Source organism: Artibeus jamaicensis, unplaced genomic scaffold (genome assembly GCF_021234435.1).
Source record: "Artibeus jamaicensis isolate MK-2021 breed Jamaican fruit bat unplaced genomic scaffold, CSHL_Jam_final scaffold_833, whole genome shotgun sequence".
Lineage (NCBI taxonomy): Eukaryota > Metazoa > Chordata > Mammalia > Chiroptera > Phyllostomidae > Artibeus > Artibeus jamaicensis.
The window spans coordinates 13920530-13946506 of record NW_026522056.1 but is presented as its reverse complement, the minus strand read 5'-3'; the positions used below and the strand labels follow the sequence as shown (position 1 = coordinate 13946506).

Below are 25977 nucleotides of genomic sequence, written 5' to 3'. Positions count from 1 at the left end.
CACCCATTCCTACAATAGATGAGCCGTATTTTTCCTTTTTTTTTTTGCTCCTCTGTCCCCTGCTGTCTTTGCCTTTTGTCCATGTCAGTGCCCGGTCACCCCAGAAATGGCAGGTACAGGGAGAAGGGATCAGCCTGTGGGTACCTTCTGCCACCCGCCTGCTCGGAGTGGGCTCAGAGGTGACTTTGTAGGTGACTTGGAACAGCTCAAACCCCCCCCCCCTTGGTGCCCCATGTGCCCTACCCCTGCCATCTGTGGCCGTGTCTCCTTCTCTCCCTCCTCTTCCTCTCGCTATGTGGTCTGGACCTGGATCAGCTGACAGTCCAGGCGAGTGTTAATAAACACCAGGAAAGAGCCACGTTCGTAGGCTCTCGAATGTCCATGGCTCTGGGTAGTCAGCACAAAGCCTTTCACCACTGCCCTGGAAAAGCAACATTCGAGAGTGGCCAGGAAGGACTGGGAAGAGTGGCTTTCGGCCATAACACCTGGGTCATCTGCCCTTACTTCTGTCACATAATGGGTGAAACTGAAAGTGGCATCTCAGGATGTGTTGAGAGAAGGAGCTGAAGAGTCCTTACAGATCAGGAGCCCACGCCGTTGGGAGAAGGCAGGGAGAGACAGCCCAGACTGGGTGGACTCAGCCATGTGACTTAGGGGATGTGTTGCCCGGGGGCACCTTCCCCCGCGAGCTTGTACTTGGTCTGGAGGCTTTGCCAACCCGGAAGCCACCTGGCTCTGCCACTTCTGTCCTAGAGCCCGTGGAACTCGCATCTGGTCCCAGGGAGGCCGTTGCGCTCAACCCCACTTCTTGCTTCTAGTCATTCCCAGTGCAAGCTTGGGTTCTGTATCTTAAAGACTCGTGAACAAATATGGTTATTTAAATTTCCTTGTCCCATACGAACACCATGGAATGAATTGGCAGAGGCTTTACCGATCAGCTGGTCTGACCCGTCTTACAGATGAGGAAACAGACCGGAGAAGATGGAGAGTCACCCAAATTTGCAAGTGGCCCTGCCCTGACCAGAGCCAGGCCAGGCCTTGCTCTTTGCCCGCTGCAGTGCTGGCTCTCCAAAGACCTGCTCTGTGATGGAATTTTGAAAAGGCCTCACTCCAGTGGCCCCTTGGACCTTTCTCCTCTAAGTAGATGAGAAGCCTGTAAGAAGAGACTTGGAGGCAAAGACAAGGGAACCAGAACTTAGCCTGAGAGAGTTGTCATGACCCCCACGGAGCACCCCCCGTAGTTGAGAATCCCATTTTGTCTTGCAGATCGTGTTATCTGTCTTTGGAGAAGCTTTTAAATTATTTTGCCTTTCTCAGCAGTGTTGTGCTCTATTTTGAGACATGGATATTTTTTTTTCTTCTAGTGTTTCTGTCCTGAGGCAAAGCCCAACACACCTGTCTTTTGTCCACTTCTCCAGCAAATTAGATTGGTCTCTGGGAATATGCTTGTAACGTACCAACCTACTGCAGACCAGCAGAGGGAGCTCCCAGGCTGAATTTGTTTGTTAGGTATTTCCGCCCCCCTCCTTTTGCCAAAAAACGATTTCTTGCTAACATTTGAGAGAATTCAATAAAAATTTTAATCAGAGCAAAAATGATCTCCAGGAGACTGCAGCGTTTTGCTTTCATGATGATACGGTGCTGGAGCCGAGGGGGTGCCTCTGGCTGCGGTTGTGGGGGAGTGGGCCCAGTGACGCTAAGCCCCCGTGCCGTGGGGGAAGGACTCGGACTGTCCGGGGAGACAGCGAGCTGAGGCCTCCCCGCCGCTGCTCCTGTCTGTCGTCTTGGGCTCCCAGACCATCCTGAGCTGAGTATCGGAAGATCCTCATCCCTGCATCCGTGGGTCGCATCCATCAGGAGAGCTCGCTTCAGCGGATGGTGTGTGTAGCTAGTGGAAGTCTGTTTGAAGCAAACAGTGTGTTGTCCGGTTACGCATCTTCCAAGAAGGAGGAGGAGCGAGGAGACAGAAACTCGTGGAAAACGAGTCGCGTCACGTGTCTGGTGCTGCCCCGCCTCCGGGCGGTGGCCCTGTGTCTCTGTCTCCAAATGGAAGACACTTATTTGATATCAAATTCCATTTTTTTTTTAAAGAATTACTGGATACGTGGTGGTAGGACTGTAAGCCCCAAATCTGCCTTATTTTTATTGAGATGAAAAAATCCTCAGTGCAGCACACCTTTGATTCCTAAGAAGACCATTACTATTTTTAGACATGATCATCCTGTTTATTTTCAAGGTCATTGGTATTTCAAATTTATTAGCTACGTTATGTAAGTCCCCGAGAACAGGAGAGGAAGTTTTCCTCCCTGGCCTTTCAGAACACGCCACTCTGAAGAGGACACCCAGCTGTGCCTGTCACCTCTTAGTCACACATCTCAGCTTTTTAAGTCTGGGCTCATTTCCGCCTCCAGTCTCGTTGCCGGGGCAATGGGAAAGTGCGCAGAGCACGGGCCTCGCTGCATTCTAGAAAGAGCACGCCGCGTGCCCTCGGCCAGGGTCCTGTTCTCGGGTGGACCTTTTGCAGGTAAGTAGGACTGGAGAGCAAGTCCGGCTGCCTGGTCTTCGGAGGCCTCCTTGGCCCCGAACAGCAGCGGATCCTTTTGGGGGGCTGCTCGGCCGCTTTGGACCCGGACTGGGACACATCACCTGCACGGGAACAAAAGGTTGTTGACACAGACTTCCCGGGGGCAGGCCGTGCCCCGTGGGAGATCCCTTATGACACACTGGAAAAAGTGAAAGGTTAAATCTAAAATAAATGCACAAACAGGCCCTGGGAAAAGAGACACAACAAGCAGGAAGACCACAGGGGAGAGAGGGGCCTGGGACTCATGTCCGGACGCCTGACGGCAGGGCTGGGCCCGCCGCTGCCCCCACGTCCAGGCACACACCGGGCCGCACTGTGCGGACCCCTGAGAACTGCACTGCAAAGCTTTTTTTTTTTCTTCCAAATTTTTAATTAAGTATATTCTCTGTCACTGTGGAGAACACTAAGGGGAAGAAGACACAAGAACGTCTGTTTCGGGATGGGGTGTCAGTCACGTACAGGGACCACGAGAAGGAGGTTCTCGAGAGGGGCAGGGCAGTATGAGTGGGCTCGCAGGAGCCTGAGCCCCCGTGACAGGGCCGCCGTGCCCTGGCCCGGACACCAGCTGGGGCTCCCAGAAGGACTCTCAGCGTTTCAGCATCCCGCTCTAGTTCAGACGGCAGAGCCAGTGCTGTACCGGTGGTTGGTCCTGGGGGGAACCGGTGAATAAAACCCCTCTGGGACCCTTGAGAGGCAGCCTCAGTACCTCACAGGTGGCATCAGCCCTTAGCCCCCACCATCCTTGTCCTTGAGGCCTGGTTTTCCCAAAGGTGTGTTTGCTGAGACTGCAGGAGGGCACAGCTCTGAAGGACCGCGCTTACCTCGGGGTCTTCAACCCAAGGCTTTCCATTGTCTTCAGATGTAAATGAGACTCTACATCCTCTGGCATTTATTGTTAGGTCTAAACCTGCAGCTCTGGAGGTCAGGCTGTGCGGAGAACCCACCCTCGGTGCTCCTGAACGTGCTAGAACGTCGTTTCGGGTTTTGTTCCGCTTTCCGGTCATCTAGGAGCATCTGCACCCTTGTAGGAGAACAGGGGTCAGGGAGGCCAGGCCACATGAGCAGGAGGCAGCGTGTCTCCCAGTTATTAGGGGCCCAGAGCCCCTTGCCTTTCCCGGTCCCCTCTCCCGGGTGGGTTCCCTGCCAGCTCCGTGAAGCCTGGCCTGCACCCTTCAGAAGACCTGAGTCCCTGGCATTAACACGGGGTTGAAAGTGCGGGTTACGGAGCGGACTGGGCAGGTGCAGCTCTGCCTCCTGTGCTGTGTGACCTTGACTGAACAAGTTCCTTACCCTCTCTGAACTTCTGTGAAGCGGGACCAGTAGTCTCTCGTGTAAACTCTTAAAAGAGTGTCTGGCACACAGTAAGGGCTTAGTTACCGTTTGCCTTTTAAGGAGTATTTGAATTTTCAGTGAAGAGAAAAGGAAGCCCAGGACTGGCCACGTTGCCAGGCTGTGGTCGTGCGGACCAGGGCCATCCGCCCATCCCGACAGCGCTGATGGGGCTGCAGAGGCAGGAAGGCGCGAGGCTGCAAGGAAGGAATGAGGGACAGGGAGCAAGGTGAGGGAGCCCTCAGTGACAGCAGCCGGTGTCACCCAGGGACAGTGCTGGGCAGACTCATCCCCAGGGGAAGTCTGCCCACAGCCGGGCTGGACACGCCTGCCTGCCAGCCGCAGACTTGTCCCGGACAGGAAGTAGATCAAGAGCAGGAAACAGCTGAATCCCAGAGAGACCAAATGGTTCCTGTGTTTGCTTTACTCACCCACTGTCCCTGAACTTTCCACTGCTGCCTTATCTTGCTTTTCTACCAGAGAGGCTGCCTCGGAGGAAGCACCCAGGTCACCGGCTCATTCCTCCCTGGGTTTCTGGCTTCTTGCATCTCACCAGCCTCCTTTCTCGGTGGTGGAGTCACATCTTGTACCTTGGGAGGTAATTCTCTGCAGGGCCAGTGGCTGAGCCCCAGGGGACCCCGCTGCAAGCCAAGCCAAATCCCCTCTCCATCCCTGCCTGTCCCTCCCCTCTCCTTTTTGCATTCAGAGTCGAACTAAGGAGCTCCCGGATAAGGCACTGAGATGGAAACACTTGCCCTGGCCTCACTGGCCTCCCAGAAGCAGTTCTAGTCGTTCATCTGTGTTGGTGGGATCATGCCTTTGGCTGGAGCTGCTGCTGCTGCTCAGGCCAGACTGGTGTAGACCAGGCAGCTTTGGGCAGGACCGGTTACGAAACCAGGGTCAGTCCCCCGACCTATGGCCCCGCCCAGGGTCATTGATCCCATTGTAGACAGCGCCCTGACGGCAGCGGCATCAGGATTGCCTCCCCTCGGTGGCACACGTTTTCCAGGTTTCTTAAGCAGATTCCATTTTGTCCTTCATAAGGCTCAGCTTCCTGGGCCCTTTGTCTGTGTTCCCTGCCCTCGGTGGCAGGAAGGGCCCGTCCCTGAGTCTCCGTGAGTCATGGGCAGGTGCTACCAGTGAGTCCCTTCTCCCCAGAAAGACAGGGCACAGGGGCTTGGGCTTCTGAATTCAAACAGGCTCCACTTTAATGGCTGTTTCTATTCACTCTGCTCACTTTGGGATGGTAGGCAAGCTTTTTAAATTTCACTGAGCTTCAGTTTTTTCGTCTGTAGGAAGGAAGAACGAACCTCCTTCATGGGGTTATTTATTGGGGAAAGAGTCGAATGCTTGGCATAGTCTAGTAACTAATAAACGGGCCCTTCCATTCCTGTTTGTCAGAACTTGACCTGGCGTGGCCCTGAGGCTGCTGCACCTCCCCTTTGTAGCTGAAGAAGCTCTTAGGGTGCAGGGACCTGGTGGGCTTTGCTTGGTGACGCTGCTCTAGAGTCCAGTCCTTGGCACTGGAGTGGGTGGGCCAGAGGCCGTTGTGATTGTGTGTGAGTGGCGGCTGTTGGGAAAGCCCTGAGGCTGCTGCGCCTCCCCTCGGTCGCTGGAGAAGCTCTTAGGGTGCAGGGACCCAAGAGTAACACCCTGTCGAGAGAAAGGCGAGGGCCCGGGCTCCGTCCCTTGTAAAGAACAGAGAGAAGCACCCGGAGCCAGGGCAGAACTGGTGGCCTGTGGCTGTGGTGTGTGTGCAGGTGAGGCTCCGCCCGGGCAGGTGGCCGTGCCCAGGGCCCTGGGCCTCCGCTCCCAGGAGCAGGCACCCAGATACCGCCAGACGCATGTGAGTTCTAACTGCTTTGCAAACGAAACCAAGGCTACAGAGAAACTTTGGGATTATAAAATGTAACCTTTATAAGTGGCAAGTGAACTCCTCCTTGAAGAAAACCAGTTGTGACAGGGGCAAAAAGGAAAATCAGGTCCAAGTGGGGATCATGTTTTATTCAGGGTTTGTGCTGCTGGTGGGGAGGCTGGCACTCGGTGACAGGACAGGAAAGTGGGACACCCCGACTTCAAGCCTCATCCACTCTGCCACGAAGTTCTTCTTGCTTCACTGAGCTCGGCTCCTGGGGACCTCTAATGGCCCTTGATGGCAAACATAGTTAAAAATTAACAGACTGACACCATTAAATATGGATGACCGGCAACCATCGTGGACCTAAGCTGACACAGAGTGTTACGCGCCTGGGTGCCCTTGTCCTGAGCGAACCTGTGGGGTGTCTGAGCACATTCATTGCACACACTTGCCTGGCAGTGAGGGCCTGGCTTGTGCTGAGGACAGACAGGAAGGGGGTCTGAAAGCCCAGGAGAGGGAACTGTCCCCAGAGACTTAGGTTTTTTTAAGCCCAACCTTGGCTGGCGTTAGCAGGAGGTGTGCCCAGGCCCAGGACCTCGTGTTCAGGGTGAGGATCTGGGTCCTGCCCGGCACCAGCCTCAGCAGCACCTGAGGGGACTGGGAGGGTTGCAGGAGCTCAGGCTGGGCTGCAGCGAGGCCTGAGCTCCTGCAGGAGAAGCCTGGCCTCCCGCCCCAGCGGTTCATTTGGACAGGGTGGCAGCCTTGACTTCAGAGCCAGTTCACATGAGTCTTGACAGTTTGCCTGGACAGTGGCAGCTTGTTGAAGGAAGAAGTATGGGGTGGATGTTCCCTTACAGAGTGATCGCTAGTGGGCCTTCTTTCTTGAAGCAAAATTCCTGAAAGTGTTGTCCAGTTTTGGTGAATGCTTTTTTTAGATATGGGGAGAGTTACTATTTAAAAGAACCCTGTAATTAGTGCCTTGAAGAGGTTCATCTCTATTGCATTGGAAACATCAGTCTACTTGGTGAGCATGGAGTTTCCTGGATGAGGCGCGGATGCGTCTGGCCGGGCCACCTGCAGCAGAGTTTGCTGCGGGACCTGCCGGGCTTTGCTTGGTGACGCTGCTCTAGAGCTCCAGTCCTCGACACTGGAGTGGGTGGGCCAGAGGTCGTTGTCATTGTGTGAGAGTGGTGACTGTTGGGAAAGCCCTGGCAGGACACTCAGACACAGTGGCAGAAATCTGCCCAAGAATATCCATGCCTTGGAAAGCAGGGGGAGCTGGGCTCTGAGTGGTGCTGGGGGCGCCTGCTCTGTGGTGAAGCAACTGCATTCGGAACGGTGAGCCTGCCGGCACCGCTTCTCACAGATGGGGTGTCCCGGGCACCCACCGGTCCGGTGGTCTTCCAGCTCTAAGTAGTGTCCCATCTAGTGGTGACATCCAGCAAATGTCACCACTAGATGGGGCCTTCCAGACCAACATTTCTCAACACCCACAATTATTATTCGCTGTTACGTAATGAAAAGATTCTGTGGTCCGATAAACTTGGAGAACCCAGGGTCCAATCAAGTCAGACAGGTTTCTTTATTGTGGAACTTCTCAGCCTTTAAATAAGCAGTGTGCGACCAGATCTGCTAGAGGGAGGCTGTGCCCCTCCCAGACCTGGCGGGCTGCGGGGCAAACGTGGCAGTGGGAGCTGGTGGCTTGGAGGGGGATAGCGCAGTGCAAGTTGTTCTGCGAGGGCCGCACAGTGCTCCTCACAGGCCACTGTCACCGGGCTGGGGTCTTCCTGTCCTTGGCAGCATTGTGGGGAAGTCACAGTCTGTCTTGTAATCCTCTGGGCCTTCATTACTTTCCTCCTGGAAATTACTTTTATGGATAGTTACTACCTTTTCTAGCATTCCACTTTATTTTTGGTTTTGCTCTTCCAACAGCCCCCACCGAGGAGTTGGGGGCCTCGGTGGGTCGGCTTTAGACCACTTCTGAAGTGTGGCAGTGGAACCACAGGCCCTGTGGCTGCAGGGTTGGGATAGCGGTAGCTGCCCCTGTTACTAAGTTCTAGCGGAGAAGTGTCCCAGGGCCTTCATGTTCCTTATTCCCTGTGGGGTGTCACAGTACTTGTGACGTGCTTAGCAGTCTCTGGCACAGAGGAAATAACCAGTGTTTGTCTGGGTTATAGATACTATGTTAGAGGTTCTTTCAGGGACTTCAGAAGCCCCTTGAATCACATGCAGGATTGTGAGTGAGAGTTCATACAAGTGTGAGTGGGTGTGCATTTTCCTGAAGATGGATCACTGTTTTACCTGGAAGGTCAGGCACATAGACTGAGTCCCTGCGGAACTGTCCACAGAGCTGGAGTCAGAGAAGTGGGGGTCTCTCTGGTGCTGGTGGTGCACCTAAAGCAGCCCCTGCACTCTGGGGGTGGCCACCTGCGGCCAAAATCGCAGCAGAACAGGCAGCCCAAGTGGGTGTGAGGGTTAAACCTTCTGCTTTCCCCCAGAGGGCAGCAGTGAGTAGCACAGAACAGTGTGTGCACCTGGGCCAGGTGCCTGAACCCCTTTTGTCGTAGGAGCCCTGCTGCTCCACTGCTTTGTGAGAAATGCTGATGAGAAGCTCTGGCTGGGCCTGGGGACACTGCCCTCTGCTGGAAGGTGGGCTCAGATGCACCCTCGGAACTGGAAGAAAAGGCAGCCGTAGGTGTCTGGAATGCAATGAGAAGAGTGCCCTCTTGACAAGTGCAGGGGTTTCCAAGCCTTGAGGCACAAGAGTAAAGGGGTTCAGGGCCTGTCTTGACTCCATCACCTCCACATTCTTCCCGAGAATCAGCCAGCCGGCGACTTCACTCCACCTCAGCTCAGCTGAGCACAACTTTTCCTGGACCCCACAGCTCACATCGGCCTGCTTGTCGTCGCCCTGGAGGGCCTGGGGTTCCTGGTCCATGAGCTGCAGGCCCGCGTGTGATTGAGAGTGCAAGGGCTGCGTGGGTGGAAGAGGCTGGAGCGCGAGAGGCTGGAGTTGGGTGTGTGGGAGATGAGGGCTTCCTTCTCGCAGTCACCTGCACTGAAACGAGACTCCTGCCATCCACCCTGCAGCTCTGTATCTCCTCTGTGAACACCACCATGTCTTGGCATCGTGGGCTCAGCGCCCCGGGCCGCACACCCAGGCAGCACCAGCCGCCACCACCACTGCCCCCAGCCCTGGTGCACACAGACCCCTCCCCTTCCCCCGTGTTTAGGTTCCCAGCCCTCCACCTGCCACAGGGCTGTGCCCCGCCCTACCCTTTCCCACCTGTCTCAGGAAGGCAGCTCCAGCTCTGCCCTTTGCTTAGTGAGCAAGTGGATTCAGATGCACAGAGCTATAAACCATGGGTAGGTATGCGTTTTTTCCTTATGTCTCTGTCTCCCCCTTCTGCCCTCTGCCCTCTCCCTTCTTCCCCTGTACTGTCCCCTCCCTCTCCTTTCTGGTCCTCCTCCTGCCTCCCACATCTCCCTTCTTTGTTTCTCTCCTTTGCCCTGCATACGTCCCTGAATTCCCCAAGTGACGTGTTTTTAGCCTACTTGCTTGAAAAGCTTCCCGTCCTGTGTCTCTTTAATTGTACATGTGTTGAAACGACTCTGGCCCTGCCTTAAATGGAGCTTCAGTGCCTGCTGGTGGCTCTTGAGGAACACAGCTCTGCCCTCTGATAATCTGGGGGCCCCGCTCGAGCTGGTAACCTGATCTGGTGTGGTCCCTCAGAGGGCCTGAAATGCACCCTGGCCCAGCGGGTTCCCCGAGGTGGACCTGGTGTGGGCAAACAGCCAAAATGCATCTGTGGCCCTGTGAGGTCCATTTCCCCCGAGGGGAGACCGGGCACCTCTACCAGGTTGGCAGGGAGTCCCGAGGGCAGCCCTGCACCCTGTACTGGCGGCCTGGGAGGAAATGACCCCTCTGACGGGCAGGAGGCACGTCAGGGGGACTCCAAGAACTTTGTGGGGTGCAGGGAAAAGGCTGGGGATACTATCCTGGGCTTTTCTAGGGCCCTTTCTTAGACAGCCAACTTAAGGTACCAGATCACTAGAACTGGTGACCCTGAGCCCACTGGGCCCTGTGGCCGTGGGGGATTATCCTTTGAGATACCCAGGACATGGCTCACTTCCCCACCTGTAAGATCTGGGAAGAGGCGGCAGAAGCCCCTGGGATCTACAGAGTTGCCTTGCAGGCCTCGGGCCCCTGCCACCTCCATTTCCACCCGAATGATGCTTCGTCTGTTGGTGAAGAAGGGTTTTTGCTGCAAAGTGCATTTGATTAAGCTGCCGAAGTAGATTTGTCATTCTGCCCAGTGGACAAAGCATCACGGAGTCCATTTGTGTTTGGGGCTGGCTGCCTTCTCTGGAAACCTAGTGGGAGAGATGGGGCTGTGCGTCCCTCCGAGCAGTGAGCAGAGTGTGCAGGGTACCAGGCAGCACATGGTGCCAACAAGGCAGACCCTTTTCCTAAAAGAATGGGGAAAGCATCTCCCGTCCTGGCCAGACTTCAGCCTGGCCACTCTGGCAGTCCTGAAATGGAAGGCCACTGGGGCTCCTGGAGGTGGGCGTTCTGACGGCCTGGTCTGAGTTCACAAAGGGCAGGGTGGGGATCTGGGGGCAGCACCGTGGTGCTTCTCAGCCCCTCAGGCAGAAAACTGGCAGCCCTGGTTCACAGCCTTCTCCCCACATCTCTTTCCAGATGCGCTGGCTCCCTCCCTCCGAGGCTACTTCTCAGGGCTGGAAGTCCCGTCAGTTCTGCTGAATACTATGTAAGTACTTAGCGTCAGTAACAGCTGTGGCGTGTGCCTGGTACGTAGGAGACGGTCAGCCAGCAGGCAGCTCTGTCCTCCCTCGGCACCCGCACCTGCCGCCCGGCCTTGGAGATGATCACCTGGGGTTGAGGCAGAAGGGAGGGGTGCTCCCCTAACTTCGAGAACTGAATCCTGGCCTTCCTGCCTCATCGATCAGCAGTCAGTGCGGGTCTCAGCAGGACAGGCGTCGGGGGTTCATTACTGAAGTGCGGTGCCCTTGCTGCCAGCAGAGCCTTCCTCAGGTTCCAGGCACAGGTGGTCTCACTTTACACGGGGGTTTATTATGAGAGCTTTGGAGTTTATTGGAATTCACGTCCCGGCACGCACGTATGTATGTTACAGCTTTGGGTAACGTTCACAAAATTTCTCGGGGCTGAGAGAAGATGCACTGCATCAGGAGTTTATCAGAGGGACTTACCTGGGAGGTGTGTCTTAGGTGCTGGCAAGAAGATCATGGGTCTCCTGTGCACCACCTAAAGGTGGCGGGCACTAAAGACTGACACAGCACAGGGCAGAACGGACGGTGGCACTGGTGTGACTGCCCCAGGTAGAGGGGTGGCACCTCATGTGTTCACGGGGCCTGACCAGGAACTAGCGAGTGGTGGGGCCCCGGGGGGGGGGGGGGGAGGTTGCTGCATTCAATGGGCTCTGGCCCTGGTCTGGCTTGTGGGTCAGCAGAGGGCAGGTCATGGAGCAAACAGTCCCACCCCCACAGTGCGCAGGCTCTGAGCTTTGTGAAATGCACAGTGTTTGCGTTGGGGACATACAGCGTGGCTATTTATAGTAGGCTTTTCCCGAAAGTGTCTCGTCCTGAGGGAAACAATGGCCTGAATTGGCAACTTTGTGCCATTTTACTTTAGGCGTAACCTTACTTCAGAGCACTACCAAATGAATGTTTTCCCTACAAATGTAGAATTCCTATGAAAATTCCAAGTGCCTTTTTAATTCAGTATCTGGACTGCCTTTTTGTTAAGTACTAAGCACCGTTTCTTTGAAGTGCGAATTTGGGGAGTCTGCCCCAAAGTAACCCTTTTAAATGGCAGGTCAGTCCTCTCGTGGTCTGTCCTGCTCCCTCACAAAACAGGACAGCGAGGGCAGGGCCGGACCAGACCCTTGTCCTGTCAGGGATGCCAAGTTGTAGTGCGCCTGCCTGCGTCCGGGCTGGCACCACAGTCATGGTCCTTTGCTTGGAGAGCTTCCATTCTAAGGTAAAAACACTTCCCAATTAGACCGATGTGCTTCTCCCACCATCAGTACTGAGCGCCATGTGCCTTTGTTAGACCACGCGAGGCCATCGTCGCTCTCTCAGGAGGTACTACCCCGGGGCAGAGCGCTGGTGTCCCGCGGCCTTAGGCCCACTCACCGGGAAAACGCCGGAGAAGCTGCAGGAGAAGCTGCAGCGCTGGGGCCCCCTGCTCTGGGCCGGTGCCCATCAGTGACGGGGCGTGTCGCGCCGCACGGGTTTGCACCGAGTTCCGGGCTTTATTTTCCAAAGATGGGTTGCCCTGTTGACCTCAGGTCTCAGTCAGTGGGTCAGGTCACCCTCAGTTCAAGTTCTTACTACTGTAGGCGGGGGCGCTTCGAGCGCTCCAGTCCTGGCGCAGATGCCGTCCTTCCAAACCCTCAGTGGTCCTGGGCCTGCTTTTCCCAGACCTGCTTTGAGGGGTTTGTAACTGACCCTCTTTGACTTCTTGTTTCTGGGGGGTAATCAGTGGCTATAAAAGTAAATAAGCTCTTAGTTCTTTAAACACACATGTATTATATGTTGACTACGTGCTAGATATTAAAATGTGCAAAACCGGGCCTGTGCCCCAAAGGAGCTTAAATTCTAATAGGTGAGAATCGTGCACATTCATTTGAGAGAGAAGGGAGAGAGACCTCAGGAAGCTCCCGATGAGCCTGCCCACAGCAAAGCTCCAGTCAGTGTGGCACACGAGTGCTGACCTGTGCGAGCGTGTAAGGTGGACGGTCAGAGGGGCGGGTGTTAGGGGTGTTTTAATTTGTTCCTTATCTTCCTTGATGGGTGGTGCTTAGACTACAAGCTCTGTCTACCCATCCCTGGTTTTGCTAACGATCCCGCCTGGTGGCAGAGAACACCAGACAGAATACATGCTGGCGATTGAAGATGATCGACTCCCAGGTGTGCTGAGGGCAGGAAAGCGCAGGACGTTTTCAGTCACTTCTCACAGGGAGTGGGAGTCACGTGGCTTTCCTTTTTGGCCATCCAAAGGTAGTGGCAGTGCGGGCCGTGTTAGGCGTTGGGGTGGGTGTGGGAGGGGTCCTTTAATAAGAACTCATGAAAATTCCCTGGCTGTGGACCACGACCACAGCATAGAAATTACAGCAGTAACAGCATCACAGAATTAGAGAAGGACTCGGCAGGAGATAAGGCCAGGACTTGAAGCTGCTTATTCCCGATGTGTGGTTCTGGGTGGCATGGCCTAGGCTCGGGCTGAGCATGGGGCCTCGGGATGGAACCGTGATCAGAGGAGTCCCAGGTGCTGGGTGGCTGTCAGGGCACGGTTTGGGGCAGGAAGGGCACTGAGTCTTCACACAGGCCCAGACAGGTGTCGTGGCTCCCCCCGTCACCCCGCCTGCTCCCTAGAAGAGACCCAGGCACCATGCTGTCACGCTGCAGCGTGCCCAGAAACGAGGTGGGACCCAGCACTGGTCTGCCATTCCCCTTCTCCATGACACAGACATTCACTGAACGTCAGCAACGTGTACGGTGCTCTTCTGGGTGCTGACGATGAAACGGCAGCAGCAGACAAAACCCTGGCCTTACCGTGAGCTGACTAATGGGAGGGTGCGGGCGAAGCAAGGGCAGATGTGGGCCGGCAGGCACTTGGTTTTACCCGGTGGAGCAGCGGAGTCAGGCTCAGCCTGACGCCCTTCGAACAGAGACCTGACGTTCTCCCGGATTTATGTGGGGCTCCACGTCAGAACGGACCTCACTTCAGTCAAGGTTAGAGAATAATTTCACCTCACTAATCCTCTCCTCCTTGCTCACCCTGAGCTAAATCGAAGTAAACAGGCTTGGAGTACAGCAGGCTTAAGTGAGGCGAGGCCCCTCGGAGCGCTGGCGGAGAACAGAGCGCCCGGGCAGCCCTTCCCTGAGAGGTTGCTCCATTTTCCCCACGAGGAGCCTGGTTCTGCTTCCCTGGAGCCTTGGGATCTGTTAAGCTTCCCTTGTGAGTTACAAAGGCGGGACAGGCCCGAGAACCTGCCCCCTCCAGCCACTGCCAAGTCCTCCAGGCTTCGGAACAAAAGACGTCTGCCAGCCACACGTGCATGAGCTCATCTCACACCAAGAGGTTATGACAGCCTAACGCGGTCAGAGGTGTCATTTCGCCACTGTTGCCCATGTTCTGTTTCCTGCGAGTCCCCCTGGGAGGTCTTCGAGACCCCAGAGAGTATTACATGCACCAGGAGAGTCGCCTGGGCCCTAGGAAAAGTGCAGTGAGGGCAGCCACGTGTTTAGTCCAGGCGTGGAGTCCCGGTGGGGCCTGGAGAGTGGTCGCAGCTCAGGGCCACCTACAGCAGCCTGGGCCCCGACCCTGCACTTCCATCCCATCCCCCTCGGCCAAAACAGGGAGTTGGAAGGCCCATGTGCTCTCCGTAAAGCCGAACGTGAACGTGTCCAGACTTCCCTCCCGTGTTGTGCGCTCTTCGGGGAGTGATCTCCCAGTGCCTCTGGAGAACAGGCCTGTGTGGTCCCTCTGCCCACCGCTGGGCCCAGGTGTGTGGACACATGTCATTGATATAAAAAGTGGGCAGGGCACAGCTGGGTGCTGAAACCCTATACTCCAGGACCTGGTGACAGCTAGGGTTCCTGGCCGATTTTGTTCATCAGTCCGAGGTCACACTGAGAGCACGCCTCAGCCTCGCTTACAGAGTGGGCGCCTACAGATGCAGCTGTGGTCTGGCAGCCCCAGGAGGGCCCCCCCCATCTGCTGCTGCTGCCTGGAGGTGCTCCCTCCCCCGTCCTTCCCCCCTCCCTCCTGTGTCTTGGCAAGTTTAGAAAGCGTGAGAGAAGTTTGGTAAGTTAGTAAGTTTTTATTGTGAAGATGAGCATTTTCCTGTCCTGAAATAACCCTACTGTAACTAGTCTCGTCAGAGTCACATCGACTCACCTTTAATGTTTTTATAGTGAAATTGTGGGGAAAACTTTCCCCTTAATTCTGAGAGCTGCCCCAGGAAGGTGATCTTTCCTTCAGCCTGATGCAGGGTCCCAGAAGTGGGCTTCAGCTGAACCCCAGCGCCACGAGGCCTCCTTCGGGAGGGCCAGCTCCCGGTGCCGGGAACTGGTGCGACCTTTATGGGGGATTCCGAGGCTCGCCGCAGTGCACGTGCACTTCCGCTCACAAAGCCTGCGTGCCACAGCCAGCCTGCCTGCGCGAAGAGCGGTGCCGGCCGGGGCTGGAAGCCAGAACTGTCGGAGGGGAACAGGGCCATTGGCACCCAGTGCTGGCCGCTGGGCTTCCTTCCTCAACACCAGCAATTCTCATGAACACCTGCTGGCTCCCAGACAGCCATGCCTGCAGGGAGAGTTTTAAAACACTTCGTATTTGCTGGGTCTCCGCACCTTCCTATTTCAGAATTCTCAGACCCTAGAGAACAGAAGGATATGCTCACAAATGTTTCCTTTTGGGTTTTTGTTTTCCATCAGGTGCTTGGAGTACAGGTGAGCTCCGAGGTGCCTGTGACCCCACAGGAATCTCCTAGAGACCTGGTTTTGTGACCTTGGGCTGCCCAGTTGGTACTCTGGCTGAGAAGGCACTGGAGTAGTTAGGTCTTGGCTGTCCTTCCCTTTGGGGACCTCTGGTGCTGTGGCTTTCTCAGCAGGGCTTTGGTCGGTCCTGGGGACCCAGCCCCTGGGAAAGGCAGCAGCTGGTGCTGCCGCTCTGCCACCAGGTGGTTTCCATCTTCATACTCTCGAATGTGTGACGACGTCCCCTGAGATGTCTCAAACGTGACTGTTTTCCAGATGCCCTTTCCTCACGCCTCTGTGACGGGTGGTATTTGGTTGTTACAGTCTCACTGGCCAGAGAGCCTCCTTTCGTTCGTTCCAGCATCCTAAGCTGGCCGTCCTGGCTGTGGGCTTTTCATGCCACGGATACAAGTTCATTCTCAAGTGGTGCTTGTGTTCAGCTCAATAGCAGATGCGGTCCCTTCGCATCTGACTCTCAGAACAGGCTGGTCTATAAAGGTCCCGGGAACCCTAGCTACAGGCCAGGCTAGGGGTGGAGACTGTTGCACACTAATGGGCTTAATTAACTGGTGATCTCTCTCCACCCCAGGTTCCAGGTGTGTGATGGTGGCTGCAATCTGTCTTGTGGGTATTAATGCAATCTTCAGTGGTGGCTACTGTTCTGGAGCTGTTCCACAAAACTGGAGCATGCTGGTGAGTTCCAAAGCCGGAGGCGGAACAGGCCCTGTGAAGCAGTGTGTCCTAGGGTGGGGTCGACCACCACCCAGCATCACCTGGGAAACCCAGGTCCCAGTGGTCTGGGAGATACACCTGTCCCACTAGGTGCTCTGAGTTGAGACATGCTGGTGTGGAGGCTCTGGGTAGGGGTTGGTTCTTCATTTCCTCCTCCAACCGTGGCCTGCTTAGGCAAGGCCATCTCAGGGCAGCCACTGAGAGTTTTGCAAACTCTCAAAGCGTGGAGCCCTGGTACTTGGTTGTCAGCACAGCCTCGGACGGCTGTGCCATGAGCGTCTGCTCATTCTGCAGCATCAGTGAATGAGATGTTCCACTTAAGGTATTTGAGCACTTCGGTGGGGATCTTTTGCAGATGTGGCATGTATATTCCTCCTGATGTACGAATCCAATTACACTGAAGGTAGTGCAGCTCTTCCTTGATGACCCAAGGACAGTTTTATGAGCCTCTTTAAACAATACCAAATAGTTTGGTTCTCGAGCTTAATTCATTCTGGGAGGCTCTTGGAGAAATGATTTGTTCAAAAACTGAATCATACACTTGCAGAGAGGCGTGTGACTGATCATACAGGTACCAGCATAACAGGGTTGTCAGGGCGAGAACTGAAGTTGGTTCAGCAGCCCACACGTTTGCCATGAACAGCTGGTCCAGAGCCAAACTGTTTGAGATGGGAGACGGCTGAGGACCAAGACTGACTGCACAGTGACTGCCCTTGGGTGTGACCGAATGATACAGGGTTCTCATGGGATTCCTGCAGATGTTGGGCTTTCCCAGCGGGCGATCCTTTTGGTGACATGCCTGTGTTTTCAGTCAACACCAGGTGCCACTTCTCAGCTCACTGCTTTAAAACTACACTCACTGCTAGAAGTAGACAACATGGCATTCCCAAGAGGTGACCTGCCTGTCAGCACGCTCGGGGGTTTCCAGTCTCTCGGGAGAGCTTGGCCTAGAGCAGCAGGAGTGCCAGGGGCAGGCTGACAGTGGTTTCGTTTCAGCCCAAATAAGGTGGCAAATTTCATCCCTATGGGGGGGGGGGGGGGCTCAAGAAAAGATGAGTCAGCAAGTGGGCAAGATTCCTGCTAAGGACAGAGGTGCTGGAGTCACTCTGTCTTGAGAACAGTAACATTCGGCGCCTGTCCAGAAGCACACGCACTGTCTGCACTGGGCTCTGCAGCCCGCCTCCCGTGCCTGGCCGGGCAGGAGGCTGGCAACCTGCTCCTGGGTCTTTTTTCCCACTGATGTCGGTTTCTCACACCACCCAAACTTATCAACATGTTAAGGGTTTGCCACATCACTTAGGGCAGTAGTGTTCTTATCCTACTAATTCCCCCTGATCTATTAGGGGAATTAGTATCTAAGAGCTACTGCCTGATTACTAGGTTTTCCTTTTGTCAGTTTTTAATAATAATGCCCACAATATTATTGTATTTTTTTCTTACTGGTATTATCACTTAGTAAAGCTTTTTTAAAAGACAAGAAGATACTGTTCTTCTCCCTTCTCTGTGGATACTCGAAGACCAGTTAAAAGCCACCTATACAATATTTTTGGAAACTGGTTAGAACAGTGACTTTTAAGTGCAGTAAGTGGACGCAAACACCAGTAGTTCAGGTCATGTGCCGATGAGCCCAGTCAGGAAGCAGCAGGGGGAGCACGTGGTGACTTTACGCAGACAACAGGAGGGCCCGGTAATGGGGGAGAACTGGGGCTTGCTCCTGAGTGAGCAGCTGAGTGTCAAGTTGCAGATATGACTGAAATTAGGGTGGGTGCCTTTGGCACTAGCCACGTTTGAGGGGGGCTCACCTGTTCCTGGGCCTCCAAGAATGAGTTTGGTGGAAGCTTTCCTCTTTTGAAAGCTGAAGTAAGAGGACATTGCCCGAGGCCTGCCCTTGGGGAAGAGAGCCAGGGCTGGGCAGCTTGCAGGTTACTGTGGCAGGCGACTGCGTCTAGAATTAGGAAGGAATTTCTAACTATGGGGACTGTTCTCTAGAGATTGTGAACCGTTTAAAATGTTAACCAGTCTTTTAAATTACAAGTTAATACCAGCATTTGATTTTTAAAAAATCAGTCTCACAGGTATAAAATGAAAAACTAAACCACTTAATTTTTTTAAATTTTATTGATTATACTATTACAGTTGTCCCATTTCCCTCCCTTTATTCCCCTCTGCGCCGCACACCTGCTCCTGCCCACATTCCCTCCCCTTTAGTTCATGTCCATGGGTGGTACGTGTTTCTTTGGCTTCTACATTTCCTATAATATTCTTAACCTCCCCCATCTATTTTCTACCTACCATTTATGCTGCGTATTCTCTGTACCTTTTCTCCCCCTCCTCTGCTGATAATCCTCCATGCGATCTCTATTTCTGTGATTCTGTTCCCGTTCTAGTTGTTTGCTTAATTTTATTGTTGTTGTTTTAGGTTCCGTTAATAGGTGTGAGTTTGTTGTCATTTTACTGTTCATATTTTTAATCTTTTTCTTAGGTAAGTCCCTTTAAGATTTAATATAATTAAGGCTGGGTGATGAACTCCTTTAACTTGACCTTACCTGGGAAGCACTCTACTTACCCTTGTATTATAAATGATAGCTTTGCTGAATATGAAATCTTGGATGCAGGTCCTTGCCTTTCATGATTCCAAATACTTCTTTCCAGCACCTTCTTGCCTGTAAGGTCTCTTTTGAGAAATCAGCTGACAGCCTGATCGGAAGTCCTTTGTAGGTAATTGTCTCATTTTTGTATTGCTGCTTTTTTAAGGAGATTCTCTCATCTTTCATCTTGGATATTTATGATGTGCCTTGGTGTGTTCCTCCTTGGTTCCAACTTCTTTGGGACTCTCTGAGCTTCCTGGAAGTCTATTTTTTTTGCCAGATTGGGAAAGTTCTCCTTCACTATTTGTTGAAATAAGTTTGGAATATTTAAAGATGCCCTGGGTGTTTCTAAGCCTCTCATTTTCCGGTCTAACGTTTCTTTCCTTCGCATCACTGGGAAGGTGTGTCTGCCTACGCCTCCATCTTGGCCAGAAGTCTCTGAACTTAAACCACTCTCATCAACAGAAGAGACTGCAAACCATAACACTCCTAGAAGAAAACATAGGCACTAAACTCTTAACATCTAAGCAATATATTTTTGGATATATCCAAAACATCCCATGTTTGTTGGGAGTTGGATGGAGGGCGACTTCTTGAATGTTAGAGAAACTCTGGAGGGAAAATCAGTAGTAAATAAGTAAAGATGGCCCCTGCCTTACAGAGGCTTGACTTTATGATGGCATAAAAGTGATACACATTCACTAGAAACCTTACTTCAGAGTCTGAATATTGGTCTTTTCCTACACTAGCAGTAGGTGGTAAGTCCTCTCTCGTGATGCTGGGCAGTGAGACCCACTATCATGAAGGGAAACAGCCAATACTCCGCAGCGTACTTAGTTGACAGCATTCTTTGGACATTGTCATTTTGTGTACATGAGATTAAAAAGTTTATTGTAATTTTTATTTTGTTACAGTTGACATATATTTGTTTCAGGTGTAGCTACAGAGATGGGAAAAGGTAGGTTTATGGGAAAAGGTAGGTTTATATTTGTACGTGACTTTTTTCCCATATAAACTGTAAACCTACCTTTGCCCACCCCTAGACTAGTACCCATCTGACACCAGTTACCATACTAGTGAGTCTAGTCCCCATGCTGTTGTACTATGCATTCCCATGACTATTTGATCCCTTCACCAGTCAACCCCAACTCCCCCCACCTCAGCAGCCATCAATTTGTTCTCCGTATGTTTGTGGAATTTTCTTTAAATTCCACATGTAAGTGAAATTATATGGTATTTGTGTTTCTCTAGGTTCACCTATGTTGTCACAAATGGTAAGATTTCCTTCTTTGTGGCTGAGTAGTTTCACACTGCGTACACAGCACATCTCTTTATCCGTGTATCTGTTGGTGGGATCTCAGGCTGCTTCCATGTCTTGCTATTTTATATAATGCTGTAATGAACACAGGGTGCATATCTTTTGAAATTAAGTGTTTTGTATTTCTTCAGATAAATACCTGTAAGTGCAATTCCTGGGTTGTACAGTAGTTCTAGTTTTAATATTTTGAGGAACCTCATACCGTTTTCCACAGTGGCTGTACCAGTCTGCATTCCCACCAACAGTGAACAAGGGCTCCCTTTCCTCCACATCCTCCCCAGCGCTTGTTTGCTGATTGGACAATGAAAGCCATTCTAACAGGTGTGAGGTAGTATCTCATTGTGCTTTTAATTTGCAATTCTCTGATGATTAATGATGTTGAGCATCTTTGCATGTCTATTAGCTATCCACATGGCTTCTTTGGAGAAGTGTATTCTTGTCCTTTGCCATTTTTTAATTGGACTGTTTGGGTTTCTTGGTAAGTTATACAAGTTCTTTATATTTTAGATACGAATCCCTTATTGATGTCTCAGTGGCAAATATCTTATTCCATTCAGGAGGTTGCCCTTTTGTTTTGTTGATGGCTACCTATGCTGTGTGTAAACTTTTGTTCGATGTAGTAGTCCCATCCATACTTCTTTTTCTCTTATCCAAGAAGATATATCCAAAAATATATTGCTCAGATGTCAAGAGTTTAGTGCCTATGTTTTCTTCTAGGAGTGTTATGGTTTGCGGTCTTAAGTCTTTAATTTACTTTATTATAAAATAGGCTTTGTGGTAGATTTTGCCCAGCTGTACTGTAATGTAAATGTTCTGAGCACGTTTAAGGTAGACTAAGTGATGATGTTCTGTATCAGATGCATTTTAAACTTAACAGAATTTTCCATGGGTTTATGGGCACGTCACCCCATCATAAATTGAGAGGCTTCTGTATGTGTGGACGGACCGGGAGGAGACAGTGTTTTCTCACTGCTGTGAGAACAGGCTCACAAGGCACTTCCACAAACAGGAGGAGAGCTGAGGGGAAACTGGCCCGCCGGGTCTTCGCGTGGCCCCCTCCCCAACCCCACCCCTGCCTGTGTCCGAGTTCTGAGGGCTACATAATGATCCTTCTGAGCAAGGACAATTGAAAGAGTGTTTTAGAACTGTATAATGTTCTTAAAATATCAGGAAACAGTCTCTAGTATCTTAAAATCGGAACAGCTGTGACTCACCTCTGATGAGACTTTTAAGAGTTTCTTCCCTTGTCTGTCCCACCACATGCAGGCTGTAGGTGACGCCCTTGGGGAAAGGTTCCGTGAGGGGAAGCTGCTCTCTGAACAGAGCCCGGCCCTCTCCCCCCTGGTGCTCCGTGTTCTCAGATGTCTTTGCGTTCTGTTTAAAATGTTCTTGTTAGTACATTCCAAGGCTTGAACTCCATTCCTAGTGAAACCTTTCCCTTGTTTACAGGGACTGAAATAGCCACAGTTTGACCTTCTGTTCAGCCTGGGAATATCTGTGGCCATGGGGACACATTCTTGTCCCATGTGAGACTTAGCTGCACAGCAGTTAAAGAAAAGCTCGGGAAACTAGAGACTCCCCACCCAGAGGCCCCTTCCCATTCTCCCCGTGTCAGCCTCCTGTAGGAGGCGCCTGCAGAGGTGCGCCTGGGTCCCCAGGCACCGCTCCTGTCTCAACCCCGGGCACAGATGAGTTTCAGTGCCACATCCCGTTAGTGGTCCATTGTCCGTCTCATTTGCCACACAGTCCAAGTGACTCTCCTGGGGTAGAGGAAAAATGGTTTTAAGAAAAGAATCCAAGAAGATCCTGTGAGAGCTCTTGGAGGAAGTGGGATCAGGAATGGGTGGGGGAAGGAGGAAGAACATGACCAAGCTTTTCAGGAGCCTTGAGGATTGTGTTAGGGATTTGGGTCTGGGGGAGGGGCTGCTTTAGGAATCGGTCATCTTGCTGCCTGAAGCAAAATGGTTGAAGACATTTGTCAGAAACACACCAGGAGAGGCAAACCCATAGTGGTGATGTCAGCAGCTGGCGGAAGGATCTGAGAGCGCCGGGGCTGGGTACAGGAACAAAGACAGGGAAGGGGTCAGGAGCTGTGTGAAGGTTTGCCGAGTCTGAGGTTAGACGTGTTGCCTTTGAGATCATGGCAGAAATGTCCAGGAACTGGTCAGGACTAGTAACGGGCATTTGTTCAAAGAAGGTTGTGAGCTCTGCAGAGAAGAAAGCAGAAACAGACCAGCCAGGCCCCTTACCGTGCACAGCCAAGGGCTGGAGGAGGCGGCAGGGACTTCATCTAGCCTGTGGGAAGGAGATGATCATGTGTGGCTGATGTTCCTGCCTCTTCATTCAGGCCCTGAAAGCAGTATGGCAGCTTTGGTTTCAGACCGCTGCTCTCAGTGCCTGGTAACCACATCCAGTTTCGGCTGCTTTCCTAAGGTGGCCCTCTCCAAGCTGGTGGTGCTCTGTAGGCGGCCGTTGGCAAGGCCCCCCTGGTTTCCAGAGTCTGAAGGGCAGCCAAGTGCTGTCCCCTGTGAATTGTTCCCAAGTATGAACAGCCTCGGTGACTGTTGTTCCTCAGAAATGGTTTCCTGGCATCAACACACAACTTGGGCTCCTGGCACATGGTCAGTCTGAGATGACGTGGAAGGTGTCATTCCAGGCCTGACAAGCCAAGAACTCGGGGTGGGGGGGGGGGGGGGACTGGCTTCACATCCACTTCCTTTAAGCTGGCTTTCCTCCTCCGCTGATAGGTGGTGATTGGGCAGTAGAGCTGGGGGCCTTGTCTCTTCACACTTGAGGGGAGGATCCTTTAGTTACAAGCAGATCAGACATTTGTGGGGATAAGCCCCCTGAAGCCTGGGATCCCTACCCCCGGCCCAGGCACTCTCTCCTGCCACCCTCCCAGGGCTGCTCCATGCTGCACACACGGATAGTGCGATCCCAGAGCCTCCTCCCCTACTGGGGAGAAATCAGAGCACAGTAGAAGAGACGTAAGTTTCAAGAGGGGTCATGCAGACCCTGTTCACAAAGAATCAATCCATCACAGGACACGTAAGCTACACCAAAGACAGGTATGCGCAGGCTGGGCCCTCACCCAGCTCTGGTGAGTAGGGTTGGTCCCTCGATTGTGCTGGGTATCAGGGCTGGCAGAAGAGTCAGGAAGCAAGGCCAGAGTTCCCTTCCTCCTGTCTCAGAAAATCCTGTTGAAGTAGAGGCGGCAGGTGGGGTCAAAGGGGCCACTGAGCTATCACACTGGGGCTCCTGGCTCATGACCCACTGTTGTTAGTTATGTCTGCAAACCAGTCTGTGACGGGGTCAGAGTTCAGCTCCACCAGGCACTGTTCATTCCTGGTGTGGGGAGGAGTCTTTTCTAAGATCACGCCATTCGCTAGGTCTGAGTGTTCACCAGAATGTTTACGATTTCGGGTTTTACTGCTAATAAGTCTAACTTAGGACAATAATATGGGTTTTCAGTAATAATGCTACTTTCTAGCCTCTTCCCATTCACAAATAAGCATTTCCCTGTACAAAATTCTAGTATATGCTGTTTTATTCCAGCATATGCCTCTTCTACAACCACAAATTTGTGAGTCTGGTATGTAGGTAAAATGATGGCAAGAAAAGAAGGGGCCCGGAGAGAGAAAAGTGAACTCTGATGGAACGCGGGCAGTAATGGAGGCTTCCCGGGGCGGCTTCCCAGGGCGGCCCGCCTGTACCCAGTCAAGTAAGCCCAGGCACAACGGGGTGTGCGAGGGAGCAAAGCAAACCCTGGGAGGAGGGACTCTGCCAGTGGCGGTCAAAAAGCCTCAGTGATTATTCCGAAGGCCCTTTTTTCTACCACAGGGCACAAATGGGGGCACTTCTTTGCAACTGCAGAGAGAAAGGAGGTGTTGAAAAGTTTCTAGTAAGAGGAGCTGAATGAAAATTAAGGATTACCTTGGGTAAGACGAATACTCTGGTGTGGTCTTTACTGGCGAGTCAGTAAACGCATTCCACGGTGGCGCACACACGCTTTCGTAGGGAATCGCTGAGAACTTCCCAGACGAGAGTTTCTAAAGCACGAGTTCTCCGAGCACAGCCCCGCAGCCAGGAGGAATTACTGCGCACACTTACTGTGAAGTTTGCTTCCCTCACACATCTCTTTCTCTTTCAGGCTTGAAAAAACCTTGCCCAGTTTTGATCCCTTCAAGACTTTGCCGCAGCCTCTATCACACATCTGGGTTTTTTTTCCCCCCCGAAGAAAATAAATATAATAAAAATGTTTTACTCTTTTACACTGTATAATTGTAAGAAATAGTGTGTTATTTGTGAATGCATGATCTGACATACATTTCTGTACAGTTTGGAGGTATTTTCAAACAGAACATAAAAGATGTCAACAATAAAACCAAGAGTGAATATTTTTATACCAAACATTTAACAGGATGGATGATCGTACACTGGGTTAGATCTTACACAATTTTTGTGCTTGACTTTTGAATGCCTGTACTTAAAAATATCTATTTTTTCCCTCTAAAATAAGCTGCATGTTTGAGGCATGTTTTTAAATATGAAAATTTCCAGAACGTATTGTGAATGTATAGAAATCCGTGCCTGGCCCGAGTCCAGGGTGAGTTAGAAACGTGGTGTTCGATGCTGCAGGACTAGGTGTGCCCTGGTGGTGCGAGGAGAACGCCCCTGCAAGACCACCAAAAGCCCCCAGGAGCTTACCTTGGTGACACGTTCACGGCTGGGCCCAGAAGCCTCTCTCTGGTACAGGTTCCTGATCGAAGTGCGCCCTTAGAAAACCCTGGCCGCTCCACAGGTGAGAAACTTGGTGACACAGGCGTATTACCAACCCCCAGTGCAGGTGCAGAGCCTGTCTCGCTGAAAAGGGCAAACATTGGCTTTGGGGGGCTGGCACTGCCTCAGGCAGGAGCGGAGTGTGCGCCACCTACGTGGCTGCAGGGGGCAGCTCCTGTTTCCCAACTGATTCTGCAAAACATAGGCTGACTGGTGTTCCCAAGTCTTGGCAGCACCGTGCCGAACGAGCCATTTAAAACAGTCTTGAAGGCCGCGTGCACACTGGGCGGCCCATGGAGAGACGGAGCACTGTTTGGCCTGCCTCAAGACTCCTCCAGAACCACAATGTCGGTCTTGCACTGTGAGCTGACACATTTCCAGAGTCTGATAGGTCAGTCTCCCCTCTTTTTATAGAAGAGCCATGTGTAAAAATATATATATTGACCTAAGAATTTCAACTGCTGATATAGCTAAACATGGTCAAGATCTTTCTTAACTGATCTCATGTTGTGCTAAATAAACACTTCAGTGTTTTCATGATTATATGGTCCATTTTGGGTTTCATTCTTTTCCATAAGAAATGATGACCTTGAAAGACTTCTTTGACAGAAGATAAGGGGAGCCAGGGCAGAGGGGCTCTCTCCCTCATAGAAACAAGGCCAAGGGCCCTCAGAGCAGCACGGGGATGGCCGTGCTCATGCCTTCGCCACTGTGCTCTCGGTGAAACTTCTATACTGTTGTTTCTAAGGAAAACAGCAACTTCCATACAGTCTATTACACTTTCACAAATTGCTTAATGGTACTTTTCTATTGTCATTTTTAAAAATAAAGTGCTTATTCCAGCTGTCATGCCACCGTTGGGCAAATTCTTTTTGCACGATCAACCAAGAGCACACCGCACTGCAGACCAGGGGCCAGCAGATTCCCCTACCATTTGCAGGCCTCAACAGAGCTAAGCAGTGGCCCTTGAGGTACGGACAGAGAGGCTAAAGGAGGAGACAGGGCTGGGAGGGTGCGAATGACCCCCACAGATGCTGTGTGCTGGGGAATCAGTGAGCAATGTGGACGCCGCAGGCCATGGCCCTCCCTGGCGCCTTCCTGACCTGGCAGGAGGACCGCAGAGAACCGCACACCTCTGCTGACTGCACATCCACCTCAGCCTACAACGCTTAGCTCCAGATTATCTGAAATCTATAATCACTTACGGTTTCCAGTTAAGTGAGAAGTCAAACCCTAATAGCCGAGGTGATAAAAGCATTTCTCA

At 52.3% G+C, this 25977-nt stretch overlaps 1 protein-coding gene across 9 annotated transcripts in view; it reads left to right on the top strand.

The window, feature by feature from the left end:
- RBPMS (RNA binding protein, mRNA processing factor) overlaps window positions 1–25682 on the top strand; it is a 162594-nt gene extending 136912 nt beyond the window's left edge. For 4 of the 9 annotated variants that reach the window (XM_053659926.1, XM_053659924.1, XM_053659927.1 and 1 more), the window contains exons 7-9: window positions 9067–9137; window positions 10474–10543; window positions 15886–15983. In XM_053659926.1, the coding sequence (XP_053515901.1) occupies window positions 9067–9137; window positions 10474–10543; window positions 15886–15900 (156 nt within the window). In that variant the 3' untranslated portion in view covers window positions 15901–15983. Of the gene's footprint in view, window positions 1–1364; window positions 1599–9066; window positions 9138–10473; window positions 10544–15885; window positions 15984–24084 lie in introns of those variants that run through there. The other 5 variants (XM_037128786.2, XM_053659930.1, XM_037128784.2 and 2 more) reach the window with 5 other exon arrangements.
- The last annotated feature ends 295 nt before the right edge of the window (window positions 25683–25977 follow it).